This window comes from Caretta caretta, chromosome 6 (genome assembly GCF_965140235.1).
Source record: "Caretta caretta isolate rCarCar2 chromosome 6, rCarCar1.hap1, whole genome shotgun sequence".
Lineage (NCBI taxonomy): Eukaryota > Metazoa > Chordata > Testudines > Cheloniidae > Caretta > Caretta caretta.
The window spans coordinates 101,991,210-102,005,197 of NC_134211.1; the positions used below are offsets into that span (position 1 = coordinate 101,991,210).

At 44.1% G+C, this 13,988-nt stretch overlaps 1 protein-coding gene across 1 annotated transcript in view; it reads left to right on the plus strand.

Moving 5' to 3' along the window:
• Positions 1 to 13,988, plus strand: part of RIN3 (Ras and Rab interactor 3) — a 108,246-nt gene that overhangs the window by 69,399 nt on the left and 24,859 nt on the right. The window contains exons 6-7 of the mRNA XM_048853345.2: positions 3,678 to 5,156; positions 8,179 to 8,487. Of these exons, the coding sequence (XP_048709302.1) occupies positions 3,678 to 5,156; positions 8,179 to 8,487 (1,788 nt within the window). The remainder of the gene's footprint in view (positions 1 to 3,677; positions 5,157 to 8,178; positions 8,488 to 13,988) is intronic.

Below are 13,988 nucleotides of genomic sequence, written 5' to 3' on the forward strand. Positions count from 1 at the left end.
CAGCACCTAACAAATGGGAAGAAAGAACAATTACACTTTAGCACTGGTGCGGCTACATCATGTGTGCAAGCCTGATGGTGGCTGAAGTTGCCTCAGGTGAAATCAAAGGAGTTACTGTGGCGTGAAAGTAGGGTTGGGCAGGGGTGAACCAGCCCTCAGATACTGAAACTCAAAATGAACTCAGGTTTCAGAGTAACAGCCATGTTAGTCTGTATTCGCAAAAAGAAAAGGAGTACTTGTGGCACCTTAGAGACTAACCAATTTATTTGAGCATAAGCTTTTGTGAAGTGAGCTGTAGCTCACGAAAGCTTATGCTCAAATAAATTGGTTAGTCTCTAAAATGAACTCGAGCTATTTCATTGATTCGTGGCCAAAGGCTCTTCTGTTCCACCCTCAGCTGATGCTTAAGGGTTTATGCTGGTGTAACTGAGAGGAGGCTTTGGCCCTCAGAATTTACCACTGAGGGTACAGGCCTGAAAGCTTTGCGGAAGGCATAGCTCCTGGGAGCAGTCACATCAATGGGACTTCTCCTGGCAGAATGAGCATTGTGTCTGATAGCAAGTGTTTGCAGGATCCATGCCCCAGGCCATTGCTTCCATTCCTAGAATGGCCAGTTGGCTTCCCTTGCTGAAACGCAGAGATGTGCCTTGTGCACTGGGAGTGTGCAAGGAGCACCGGTTCGATGGTTAGGGGTCCTGGCTGGGTAATATAAGATGTATGGATCTCCATTCTAAACTACTGTGTACAGCAGAGGCGGTGCTAACCCACTGGGGTCCCTAAGCAGGAATATTTCCCCTCCCCCTCCCAACACATAATATAAAGTGAATAGGGGGGCCCCCTTGAACTGCTTGGGGACCTAAGCAATTGCTTAGACTACTTAAGCTCTGGTATCTAGCTATCCTCTACCTCTGTGTTTCCTATCATGCCTTTGGGTTGCGTGTTGGATTCTTGATTGCATAGGCCATACAGTGGGTGCCCTCACAAAAAAGTGTCATTTTTTCCTTAGATCAATAGACAGGAGATTTGCAGTAGTCCCTGTGCTTCATAATACTTCCTATAGGGCAGTGTTTCCCAAACTTGGGACGCCGCTTGTTCAGGGAAAGCCCCGGCGGGCCGGGCCGGTTTGTTTACCTGCCGTGTCCTCAGATTTGGCCGATCGCGGCTCCCACTGGCCGCGGTTCGCTGTGCCCGGCCAATGAGGGCTGCAGGAAGTGGCAGCCAGTACGTCCCTCTGCCTGCGCCACTTCCCGCAGCTCCCGTTGGCCTGGAGCAGCGAACTGTGGCCAGTGGGAGCCGCGATCAGCCGAACCTGCGGATGAGGCAGGTAAACAAACCGGCCTGGCCTGCTAGGGGTTTTCCCTGAACAAGCAGCGTCCCAAGTCTGGGAAACACTGCTGTAGGGAATACAGTGACACCTGTACTGAGCAACCACACAAAGGACTAAAAACAAGTGGTCTCTTAAGCTATGTGGTCTTTTAATACAAGTAACTGAGTATTTATCTCAGAGAGGAGGGGAATCCCATCAAAGGTTAAATTTGATGCTAAAAATGCTTATAAAACACTTACAGATGCAAACACTTAAATCCTTTTTTGTATACACAAAAAGAAAAGGAGTACTTGTGGCACCTAAGAGACTAACCAATTTATTTGAGCATAAGCTTTCGTGAGCTAGAGCTCACTTCATTGGATGCATAAAGTGGAAAATACAGTGAGGAGATTTATATACACACAGACCATGAAAAAATGGGTGTTTACCATACACACTGTAAGTTTTACTTTGTATAATGACTCTACCACTCCCAGTCTCTATTCAAGCCTAAGTTAATTGTATCCAATTTGCAAATTAATTCCAATTCAGCAGTCTCTCGCTGGAGTCTGTTTTCGAAGTTTTTTTGTTGAAGAATAGTCACTTTTAGATCAGAAATCGAGTGACCAGAGAGATTGAAGAGTTCTCCGACTGGTTTATGAATGTTATAATTCTTGACATCTGATTTGTGTCCATTTATTCTTTTACGTAGAGACTGTCCAATTTGGCCAATGTACATGGCAGAGGGGCATTGCTGGCACATGATGGCATATATCACATTGGTAGATGTGCAGGTGAACAAGCCTCTGATAGTGTGGCTGATGTGATTAGGCCCTATGATGGTGTCCCCTGAATAGATATGTGAGCACAATTGGCAACGGGCTTTGTTGCAAGGATAGGTTCCTGGGTTAGTGGTTCTGTTGTGTGGTGTGTGGTTGCTGGTGAGTATTTGCTTCAGGTTGGGGGGCTGTCTGTAGGCAAGGACTGGCCTGTCTCCCAAGATCTGTGAGAGGGATGGGTCGTCCTTCAGGATAGGTTGTAGATCCTTGATAATGCGTTGGAGAGGTTTTAGTTGGGGGCTGAAGGTGACGGCTAGTGGTGTTCTGTTATTTTCTTTGTTGGGCCTGTCCTGTAGTAGGTGACTTCTGGGTACTCTTCTGGCTCTGTCAATCTGTTTCTTCACTTCCGCAGGTGGGTACTGTAGTTGTAAGAATGCTTGATAGAGATCTTGTAGGTGTTTGTCTCTGTCTGAGGGGTTGGAGCAAATGCGGTTGTATCGTAGAGCTTGGCTGTAGACAATGGATCGTGTGGTGTGGTCTGGATGAAAGCTGGAGGCATGTAGGTAGGAGTAGCGGTCAGTAGGTTTCCGGTATAGGGTGGTATACAAACACTTACTGAAGACAGGTTTTCAGTATGCCAAAGTCACTTGCATCTGAAACAATGGCTTCTCTGCCAGTCAGGTGTAGGTGACATTGAAATATTTTAACTGTTCTCTGATACTTTGGTCTAACGCCTTAAAGCAATACACATAATTCTCCAGGCTCTGTTTTGTTTCCATGAGCTGCAGTGGCACAGCTGAGCAGAGAGCCAGTTTCAATGCAAGATTCAAAGAGGGATCAGGCATTCTATGCATAACTGGAATACCCAGAGTTATAATACTTAATGCTAACAACAGCTTGTGAAAGGGCTAGGAATCTACATGCTTCAGGGTTTAGCTAATCTTCAACTGTTGGAGACCAGGATAAAACCAAATGCATGGGGCAGATTATGCCACATGTGCAGGGTTCTTATACTTTCCCCTGAAACAGCAGGTGCTGGCCACTGTCGGGATACCAGACTGTTTGGACATGGGTCTGATCCAGTCTGATCCTATGCTCCAGCTCTCTGAGTCTTGGCCCCTTGGCAATGATGGAATTAGAGTAGCTGGTGGTCTGCTCTAACTTCTGCCCTGGAGTAGGGAAACTTGGCTCCACCATGCCTAGCCTCTGCCCATCCCTGTCATGCCCCCTCCTTCCTTAGTTATCTAAGGTTACGGGTATATTTTGAGGACAATGACCACAGTAGGGGGCATACCTACTTTATTTTAATTGCTTCTATTGCCTTCAGACTTAGCAATGGACAAACCGCATCAGGTCAATGGTTCTCGTTGGATGAGCTTCTGACAGTTGGACTGTGAACAGTTTTCTAGTGAAATTTCTGTTTTTTTCCTAGCTGCATCTGAGTTTGAACCCCGAAGAGGGTTGGGTCCAGTGTGGATTTGGGGTTTGCAAAGTTTGCATCACTTCTTTTGATACAAAGTAGTTTTCCCATATCCTGTCAGACATGATAATGTTCTCTCAGGGCATTGTCTCATTCTGTTATTTTTTTACAGGCTTCTGGGACTCCTCTTTGAACCACAGAAGAACAGGAGGGGGGATTTCCCAGCCTGTGAAAGACTCTGCCCTCAGAACTGCCCAGGCGAACAATCTAAGGTCTAGCCAACAGTTTGCAAGTCGCACAAACCACTGTTCATGTGAAATTGAGCTGTCAATAGGAAATGACAAGCTGTGGTTTGTGAATCCTATTTTTATAGAGGAGTGCAGCAATCCTCTTCCTCCGGATGTACCTCCTTACAAGAGCTCCAGTGCAAGCGCTGATCACTGTAGTGCAACCATACCAAATCCTAAAAGGCCTCCTCACCGTCCCCCTCCACCTCCTTCTCTTCCTCACAGTCAAGTTCTGAAGCCACCTGAAAAGCTATCTAAGGATTCCATGACTGCCTGTGAAGAGGACCAGCTGCTTCTTCAGCACCTGAGGAAGAGCACTAAGGAAATGAAAATTGAGGGCAGTAAAGATAAGGAAGAAAAGGGAAAAGAACCCTACTCATCCAGTGCCCCATCATCAGCCGTCCCTCAGAAATGTGCTCTTCCCTCCATACCTCCGAGGAGGCGGCCATCTGAAAGAGCTTCAGAAGAGGGCTGCCTTGGTAAGCCTGGAAAATGTGAAATGCAGAAAGGGGAACAGACACAAGAAGAACGGGATGTTCGTACAGAGAGCAATGATCCTCAGTGCAAAAAGGCAGTAAAAATGCCTGTTGCGGTTACTGAGAGAGCCACATCAGAGTGCCAGGAAGCAAAGCCCAAAGCTGCAGAAAAAGAGAACTTGACTGAGCTACAGAGGAAGCCCATGGCAATCGTAAAGATGCCCCCTGTCCCACCACCAAGAAAGAAGAGGATTTCTCGGCTGCTGACTGCTTCCAGCTCCTGCAACTCGAAACAAATAAACATTGCAGAACCAGACACACACAATGCACAGTCTTCAGCCAAGGATAGCCCACAGCCAGGAGGTGATGCCACCTGCCAACACACTCAGGATGAATCAGATGCTAGCTGTAAATCTGTTAGCTCATCTGAACTTAAAGGTTCTCATACCTCGCTGGACTGTCCAGGAAGTAATGCACTAGCTCAGACCTCTGCTTCTGAGCCTGATTCTTACTCCACAAGCAGTACGGAGGATGACCTAGAGCAACTGAGCAGCCCTTCCATTAAAAAGGCACATTCTGTAATCTTGGGCAAGGCCAAGCACAGGCTTTCCTTTGTAAGCCTAACGAACGTCTTCACAGTCTTCTTATCTGCTGACAGAAAGCTGCAGAAGAAGATTGTAGAGCTGTCACAGGACAAGGACTCTTACTTTGGCAATTTGGTGCAGGACTATAAAGTGTACAGCTTAGAGATGATGGCAAAACAGAGTTCCAGCACAGAGATGCTACAAGAAATTCGAATGATGATGACTCAGCTGAAGAGTTATTTAATACAAAGTACAGAGCTGAAATCTCTCGTAGATCCATCTGTTTATAAAGAAGAACAATTAGGTAATACCCACATTTTACTCTTTTCAGGGGGAGGATTTCTAGAAGTTTGGGGGTAATGGTGACACGGAGAAAAGTTTTTCCTTCTAAAATTGTTAGATGCCTGATGAAATGTAAATGCTGTGGGCTAAAGCTGCTCTCAGGTTGGCTGCATTCAGGGTAGCAGTATTAAAACTCTGGAGACCAATAAAAAAACTCAAACAAAATTGCTTTGAGAGAGATTCAACTGACCAAGCGTAATCTTTCTTAAGCTCCACAAAAAGCCCTGTCTGCAGCTACAAGGTCCACAAAGCAGATCTCTGCTACAAAGTTCTGCTCTTTGTGGACCTCCATGTCTTGAGAAGGTCCAGTCAAAGTAAAACATGGAGTGAAGCTCTGGAAGCAAAATTTTGCCCCACCTCTGACATCCATTTCAGGTATTAGCAGCTGAACATTAGCTGGGAAAGGCAAGGTCATGGTTTGTTTTCAAAGGCAGAAACCATGAATTCTTGCTCCATGCGCCACAACTAGTAAGAACACTGGAGCTGCACTGGCAGCCCTAACCCCAAAATATAGCACTCGCCTCATTTTTACCTCAATCACAGCTTCTGTTCAAGGGGAATAACTTTGTTAACAATACAGAGATTTTAATTTAAAATTTCTGGAGAATATTGTGCCAGTGGCCTTTGTACAAAGATCTGCAGTAGTTTAGAGCTTATTTGTGGGAACAGTACAAAGAGCTGTAAAATCCTTATCTCATTCAAATATGTGCAGATGCAAAATCACACACCCTATTTCTTTGCTGTGACACTTAGTGGAAGGCCTGCTGGCTACCCTGAGAACTGGAGCATTGCTTTAAGAAGCACCTATGTTGTAATGTTATCTTGGTTTTTAATCACTCCTGATCTGCATATGTGGACAGGTCATGAGCCTCTTTATTCAGTACCCCCAGGCATAGGAATTCACCTATGAGAGGGAAAGTGGAAACACCAATCCCTCCTTGCATAAGGCATTTGACTTGATACCATTTAATGGTGACTGACATGTCCTGCAGTCCTGTCTTTCCCTCTCTCTCTCTCTCTCTCTCTCTCTCTCTGGACATCTAGCCTATACTTCCCCAAATGTCAAAGCTTTGATGCTGCAAAAGCTAAAATCCAGGGTTGCAGGCAGACTAATGAACATCAGCAAATTATATTCATTGTTAAGACAGACCTTGAAGTGAATAAACAGACCAAAACCCAACCGTATAGTAGATGGTGACTGAGGGCTTGTCTTTACTGCTAAAAAAGATGTGGGTTTTTTCCTTTTTTTTTGTTTTGTTTTTACCTCAGTGTAATTAGCACATGTGAGCTATCTCAAAAACACACTGAAGACAAGGCACGTTAGTTTTACCATGAGGTAAATTTTGTGAGGTCAGCCCCAGGCAAAGACATAGGTTGAACTCAGCGATTATACCTTGTGGTAAAACTAAAGTGCCTGGTCTTCACTGTGTTTTTACCTCAGGATAGCTTGCAAGCATTAGTTACCCTGCAGTAAAAGCCACAGCTTTTTTAGAAGTAAAGACAAACCCTGAATTCCATGAGTTCTGGTGTATGGCTACCATTCTCCAAATGCTGGCTCCATTGTGGGTTATTCCTGTAGAGGAAGCTGAAAACGGTGTAAGTTTTCACTGCCTGAGATTTCTTCTTTCCACTGTGAGAGTGGTTTACATGTAGCACCATCACCTTCAGAACAGTCACAGACGTCATCTTAAATAACCCACGCATCCCCTGAGTTCCATCAGAGGCTAGGACCATCAAATGGAGGCTGTGGGCCTCTATCCTGCCTCAGAGCTCCACCTGAGCTCCTCTGTTCCTTTGTCTGCAGGGTCCCCACTGGTCACTGCCCTGGAACCCCCATCTTTGGAGATGGGGAGAGGTTCAGAGCATGGAGAGTTACCTGCTTAAGTTAATGCTCACTTAGAGGAGGAATCTGTTTGTTATGGCTGGAAATGCAATGCTGCAGAAACAGAACTCCCTTCTTCCATGCCTCCCCCCACTCGTGGTTGGATGATGGGCTCTATTCCTTCAGACCAGCGAGAGGAGGATTTGACCCAAAGTCAGCAAACTCCTCACAGGTTAAACTTGGCCAGGGATCGCTCTATTGAGGGCAGTGGGGATTTCCATGGGAAAAGTTTTCAGACTCCAATTCTTCTCCAGACTAGCCGCTCATGCACACAGATTAATTGTCTCCCATGTAACCTGTAGTAGATTCTTTAAAAGAGCGGCATGTCATGCCCATAAACATAACTGCCATATTTTCATTGCTCCCTGTCTGAGCGGCTGCACTCTTCTGCAGTGCCATTGAACCGTATTATTGAAGTAGGCAACAGGCATAATGCAGTTTCCTGTAGTTTCTCAAGCTTGCTGTCGTCTGGGTGTTTTTTTTTTCTCCTGTTGAATGTTAAGCAAGTGTTAGGAAATAGACTTCATGGGCCATATTCATAGATAACATAAAATGTGGTGTAAATTACTACATATCAGTAAGTTAGTGTAACCTACACAACAAGGGTCTAGAAAAGCAGAGTTGTTAGAGGAAAAGCAACCAAGAGCGGTGTGGGAAAGTGGGGTTCTGCTTTCCTTTACACTTCCCCTTAGTTGGCCGTCCTGTTACGGGATAGTAATGCACTTGTAAAATGTGTGTCACACTACTGCTTCTGGTTAATGGAGTTACTCCTTTAGTTCAACTGGTAGAAGTCTAGTTTTGATACTGTGCTCTGGTTCAAACCCAGCCCATGACCTGTGGTGGATATAGTTACACCTCCTCCACCAACTTCTGCCCCTTTGATATGTAGATTACCTATGGCACACCTACTGAATGCCAACTTGATGCAAATGACACTACTTGACCAACTGCATTTATTTGCACCCCACTTATAACTGACATGGCCCAGGTTCTTGCATGGGGAGCTGCACTAGGTTGGTCTAGGGATGCATCTGTGCTACTAAGTTAATTTTTTTTCCATGGATCCCATGTTCTCTTATTCCCCTCTCCCCTTCCTATGCAGAGGTGATTGTTGAGTCAGCGTTGTACAAATGTGTCCTGAAACCTTTAAAAGATGCCATCGATTCCTACTTAAGGGAAATCCACAACAAAGATGGATCCTTACAGCTGCTGAAAGAGAACCAGTTGGTCATACAGAACACAACCACCACTGACCTGGGTGTCACCACCAGCGTGCCTGAAACTGTTGTGCTGGAAAAAATCCTTCACAAGTTTACAACCATGCACAAGTCCTACTCCCCAGAGAAGAAGATTAGCACCCTGCTGAAATCCTGCAAACTCATCTATGACTCCATGGCTCAGGGAAACCCAGGTACAGTAGAGATCTATTAAAACATTTGCTCTCCCTGTCCACTTCATCTCTGCTTTGCTCTTTTCATGGCTATGGTGCACAAGGAACTAAGGGGTTTGTTGCAGTTACATGGAAAGAATTTGGTTTGATAGTGAACTTGGTGGCTAGTATGTTTACCATAACTCTTTCATGAGGTATGTTTAGACTTAATCAGTTAATGTTTGCGAAGTACTCTGAGATGCTCAAATAGAACATGTTATAAGATGTACACCAAGTGAGTCAATGTTCTTTGAATCAAATCACTGATAACGGGGTCCATGACTATAAGCTTCATTGATCATCATGTCTGTCCTGCACAAGTGTCACAGGTCCATTCAAGTGCTTCCTCTTGGCCCTCAGGAGTCTGCTGTAAGGGGATCCAGCTGTTGGATTCCATGTATTTTAAGCCTCTGGAATCTGAATGGAGCCTGGGCACTGGCACTGTCTTAGGGCCTCTTGGCACACTCTTGAAGTACAGATCTTCTATGTGGTGCAATGTCCAGTCTCTGGAAGCACTGACCCCTCAGACTTCCCCCATTGCTCTTTCTTTAATAGAACAGGATACACAGAGATCTGTACAAAAATAATAAACCCTGCATGCATTTCCCTGCCTCAGTTTCCTCATAATTCCAGACCATTCCTTGGGCTGGGGTTAGGGTCCCCTAGCACCATTCAGGGATCTTCTGTTGCAGTGCATGACTTGGGTTCTGAAACATGGGTTCTCCCCCAGTTTGCCTACTCTGACCTTGGTTGATCTGTCCCCTTCTTCTCTCCTTTCCAAACTTCCTGTGTGGTTCCATGTGAGTCTTCCTTTTATAACCTCCTGTTTTGTCATCTCTGTCTCTTTGTCCTGCGTGGGAAAGTTACACTCTCTTCACTTCCTCACGCCTTTCAGACAAGAGGACGAAGTATTTTTTCCCAGCAAGAGCAAACCCATTGTCCCAAAGAGCTAGTTGTTGCATACTAGCAGCTCACCATTGTCCCTCGTTTGGGAGGTACATGTTGAAAGGTTTGTCAGCAATGGTGGATACAGAGAGACATTCATGATACTGCAATTTTCATAGTAACAACTGCATAATAATTTCATAACAACCACCAGAATATTTAAGTTGTCCAGACAGATTTCCTAAATTGTCAGAAGTATTCATATAGCTCTCCCTAAACTCCCAAAGTCCTGTCCCACAATGCACTGGACTAAGTGTAAAACCTGAGAAGGGTTCTCTGGGGAACATCTCTTGGGTTTTGTCTTTCCAAAACCTTGGCTGGAATGTGCAGAGGGTGCGCCCAGGACATTGTGTAGGTGCAAAGTGTTAATATTGTTTGTTACTATTTCATGATTGCTTCAGTAGGCTTAGAAAACCATTATTGCACTTCTCTAGTGTATCTGTCCTATCAAGACAGACTTTAAATGTAATAAAATATATTTGGACACATTGTGGTGGAATACACAGCACTGTACATTAAGAAAATCCATCATCATTTTACTCTTAAAAACACATTTTGAATTGACTGGCCGAAGTGTTAACCCTAAGTGCCACATATCTGGCATAATCTCCATGTGATTCTTGTGCATTGCTTCTCAGATATAACTAGAGCTATGCGAAATTCAGAATTTCTGTCTCACAGGCCATTCTGATATTTCAACATTTGTTTTTGCCTCAAAGATCAAAAATTCAAAATTTGTCATGGAATGGAAATTTTGAAAATATTTGATTTGAAAATGTTGAAACGTTTTGTTTTAAGATTTTTAATCAAAACAAAACACAACATTTTGACATTCCTGAAACTCAAGTGTTTCATTTTGGTTTGTTGAACTGGAATTTCAAATCAGTTCTACAAAACATTTACACTGTATTTCCCAGTTCAGCTCATTGCCTCATGGGAGCTGTAGTTTCAAAAACTGATGGTCCCATTATCCCCAGGGACTAGGTCCCTGGCTGGAATATATCTCCCATAATGCACCCAGATTCATGTGGCTCCCATAATATGCCATACAGCAGGTCAGAGGGAAATCCATGTTGCATTATAACAGATATAATCCTCCAGGGAGTCTAGTCCATAGAAGAGACTTGGGGTCTAAACTACAACTTCCATAAGGCAATGAGCTGATTGGGAAAGGCAGTTTAATGTTTTGTAGTACTGATTCTGATCTAGGCATTTTTGGGCTAGCTCAACAAAACAAAATATTCCAATTCATGTCAAACCTACCTGAAACAAAATATTTCATTTTGATTTTCCTAACAGCAATTCAACATTTTTTGGCAAAAATTTTGCTGAAACTGCATTTTCCGTCAAAAAATCATTCCAGTGGAAAATTCCCAAACAGCTCTAGTCATAAATTTAACGAAGTGCTTTAGGCTGTTCAGAACCAGATTTCACTGTGCTGGGAATTCTCTTTATTCCTCCTAATCACCCAGAGAATAGGAACTCATCCCTCTCATTCTTTCAGCCAGCTTCAAGTCCAGGCAGTATTCTTCACATAGGAAGAGTACACTCTGTGCTCAGCTTCCTGTATAATTATCTGCACTTCATTAAGCTCCTTTTGCTCATCACTGAATCAGTAAGTTCCCATCTCTTCCAATTGCAGAGCAGATGGAGTCCCAATCCAACCTTTCCCTGTGCCAAAAAGACAAAGGTCTAGCTGTGACAAGAATGGTAACTGTAGAATAACAGTAACTAATTACACTATCTGGTGTGACTGCCCCAGCTGGCTGCATTTCCTTTGTGCTAATTCAGGGACAAGTCAGGCCTGAGAATCTCCCTAATATTTCAAGATAAAACACAATTACACCAAGGTCCACCTGATTTTGTGTCATAACCCTGCAAAACTGCCAATTTCTTAAGTTTTTGATGCACTTACAAGGTTGCATTAAAACTAGAGATGAGCCCAGAGAGGAACACATTATATGTCTCCAGACTTTGCAGTGGGGAATTCAAACCAGAACTCTGAAGCTTCACACCTGTGAAGTCTGGGGAAGTTTGGAAGCAAATCCAGTAGCTGAGGTTTACCTCTACCAAAACCCAGGCCAGGGCACTTTTATGTGTTTTTTCAGCTGGATTGTGATAATTTCACAGAGCTGTAATCAAAACCAAGATAGAACCCCTATATGCATGGTAAGAGAGGAATGTGTAAGCCCAAGGTAGGAGGCCAGTATAGACGGCTCAGTTTTAACCACGCTGAATTCCCAGTTTCTTAAGATGAGATTTCAGTGTATACATAGGTCAGCCCAGCCTGACTTAGAAGTTTCATGACCCTTTCAACATTCATGGCAGTAATTCTAAAAACTGTGAATCCCCATTCCTTATTTGTTCATAAAAATCAACAACAACCTAGGGCAGTTCCTAATTATTCCTCAAGTTATAACTGCAGAGCAGAAATGTAGTGTCTCCAGCTTTCTCACTGCTGAAGCAAGGAAAACAAATGTGTGAGGTGGAAGTAGGGGGGTGTGTCCTGGCAGAAAATGTTGCTCAGCCCACATATATGCAGACTTGTCAGAGAGTTTTAACCCGATGTCAAAAGTTTAACTTGAACATACACAATAAAAATGCACAGTAAGTTTGCTGTAGTTAAATTCCCCAAAGCCCTACTTGCTATGTTTAGAATTTAAACACAATGGGATAGATCCTCATCTGGTGAAAACTGGAATAGCTCCCTTGACTTTAAGTCAAGGGAGCTATGGAGCTGATCCACTATTTTCAGACCAGTACAAGGAATAGCTAAGACAAGATCCATCTTCCTTGCCCATTACTTTAACCTTACCACCCTGTGAAGAGGCAGGGCTCACCGCTGAAGCAACTCCTTGTGGCCTGGCATGGTGTACTGGTTTTCCTCCCTCTGGCGCCCCTTGCCATGGCCGTGCTGGTCCTCTGGTGGTCCACCTCTTCTCATGCCTCATCTCACCAACCAGGTCATGATTTAAGGCCATCCCTTCTGGGGTAATAGAAAGTCCAACAAACCAGTGTCCAAGACCTTGTATCGTGACTTCAGCCCCAATTCTGGGCCTGTGGTCTTCACTCCCTTTTCTCAGGGCTCTCTGTCATCCTTGTCCCCTCCTGCAGCCTCATGCCACCATACCAGTGGCTGGTAGGGGAACCCAGGCCTGCCCACTACACCACAATCCAGCCGTGACAACTGCTTGCTGTTGCCTTCCTTTGGTTCTTCCTACCCAGCCTTTCTCAGGCCTTCTCTCCTGCTGCCACCTCTGTAGGGTCACCTTCTGTCATGGCTGGTGCACTCCAGGACCTTCCTTGGAATCCCTCAACAAAACACCAAACTGAAAAGCACAGGCTTAAAACCTCTTCTGCCCTTTTTGGGCTTGATCTTTCATGCCTCCACTGGACGCCTCCCAGGGCTCTCTCCCTGTAAATTCAGTTCCTGCTGTTTTGTCAGGCCTTCCCACCAGAGCCTGCTCCACTCTGCTGTCTCTCCCCTAGCCTCCTGCCACACTTTTCTATTCAGGAGAGGATCCCAGGACCGACTGTTCCCCTTGACTTCTTCCATGATCCTCCCAGTCTCTTCCCTCTCTAGGGTGGACTGATTTAAATGAGGGTGATTTTAAATGATTTAAATAATTGATTTGAATCAACTTTTCTATTTGTATTTCAGTTATTTTCTAAAGAAAGGTACTTTCTCATTGGTCAATATAATTGCTAAAACATGTTGACATACAACTAGATAGACCCTTTACACTAGATTTGGTACATCTTTTTGCTACCTAGTGAGATCACATAATGGAGTCTCCTTGAGTCAGAGGCCAGGTCCCAATGCCTGTGATGACTTTGCCAGTCTCTTGCCCCCAGTAGCACAGTTCCTAGGCCCCTCACAGGATCAAGCACTTAATACTGTACATGGCCTGTTCTGCCATATTTATAAAGCTTGACCTTGAAAGTTAATTTTTCCCCCTCCGATTCATTCTTTATATAGAAAAGCAGCCTTTAGCTTCAAGATAGGCTCATAGCATTAGTATATTTCTTAAATGTGTTAAGAGATTATAATAAGTTTAGGCCTTAACATATTTTGTATTAAATTCAGATTTCATGTTAAACAGGTTTATGTTTAAAAAGAAAATCTTATTATCGTTTAAATAATAAAATAAAACAATCTGAATTAAACTAAAAACCCCTTAAATTAAAAAATTGGATTTTTTATTTTTTTTTTTAAAATACTAAATGATTTTTATCTATCCTGCCCTGCTCTAGTCCCAAAGAATAACTGCAGCCTCCTTTTGCTCTCAACTTCTTCTGTTTATAGTCCTCTCCCAGCACCTGCTCAGCTGGGCCTCATTCTCAGTTAAGCCTGTACAATTCTCCAGGCACAGCTCTGTATGTCAATTGGCCTCCTAGGCCCATTCCGAACCCGTGTGGGGTACACACACCCTCTTCCTTGAATCTCTCTGTTGGCTCCCCCAGTTTTATAGCATCAAGGTCAAGCTTCTTGTTCGCATTTCCCAGGCCCTCCACAATTCTGCCCCTCCTTACTTGTC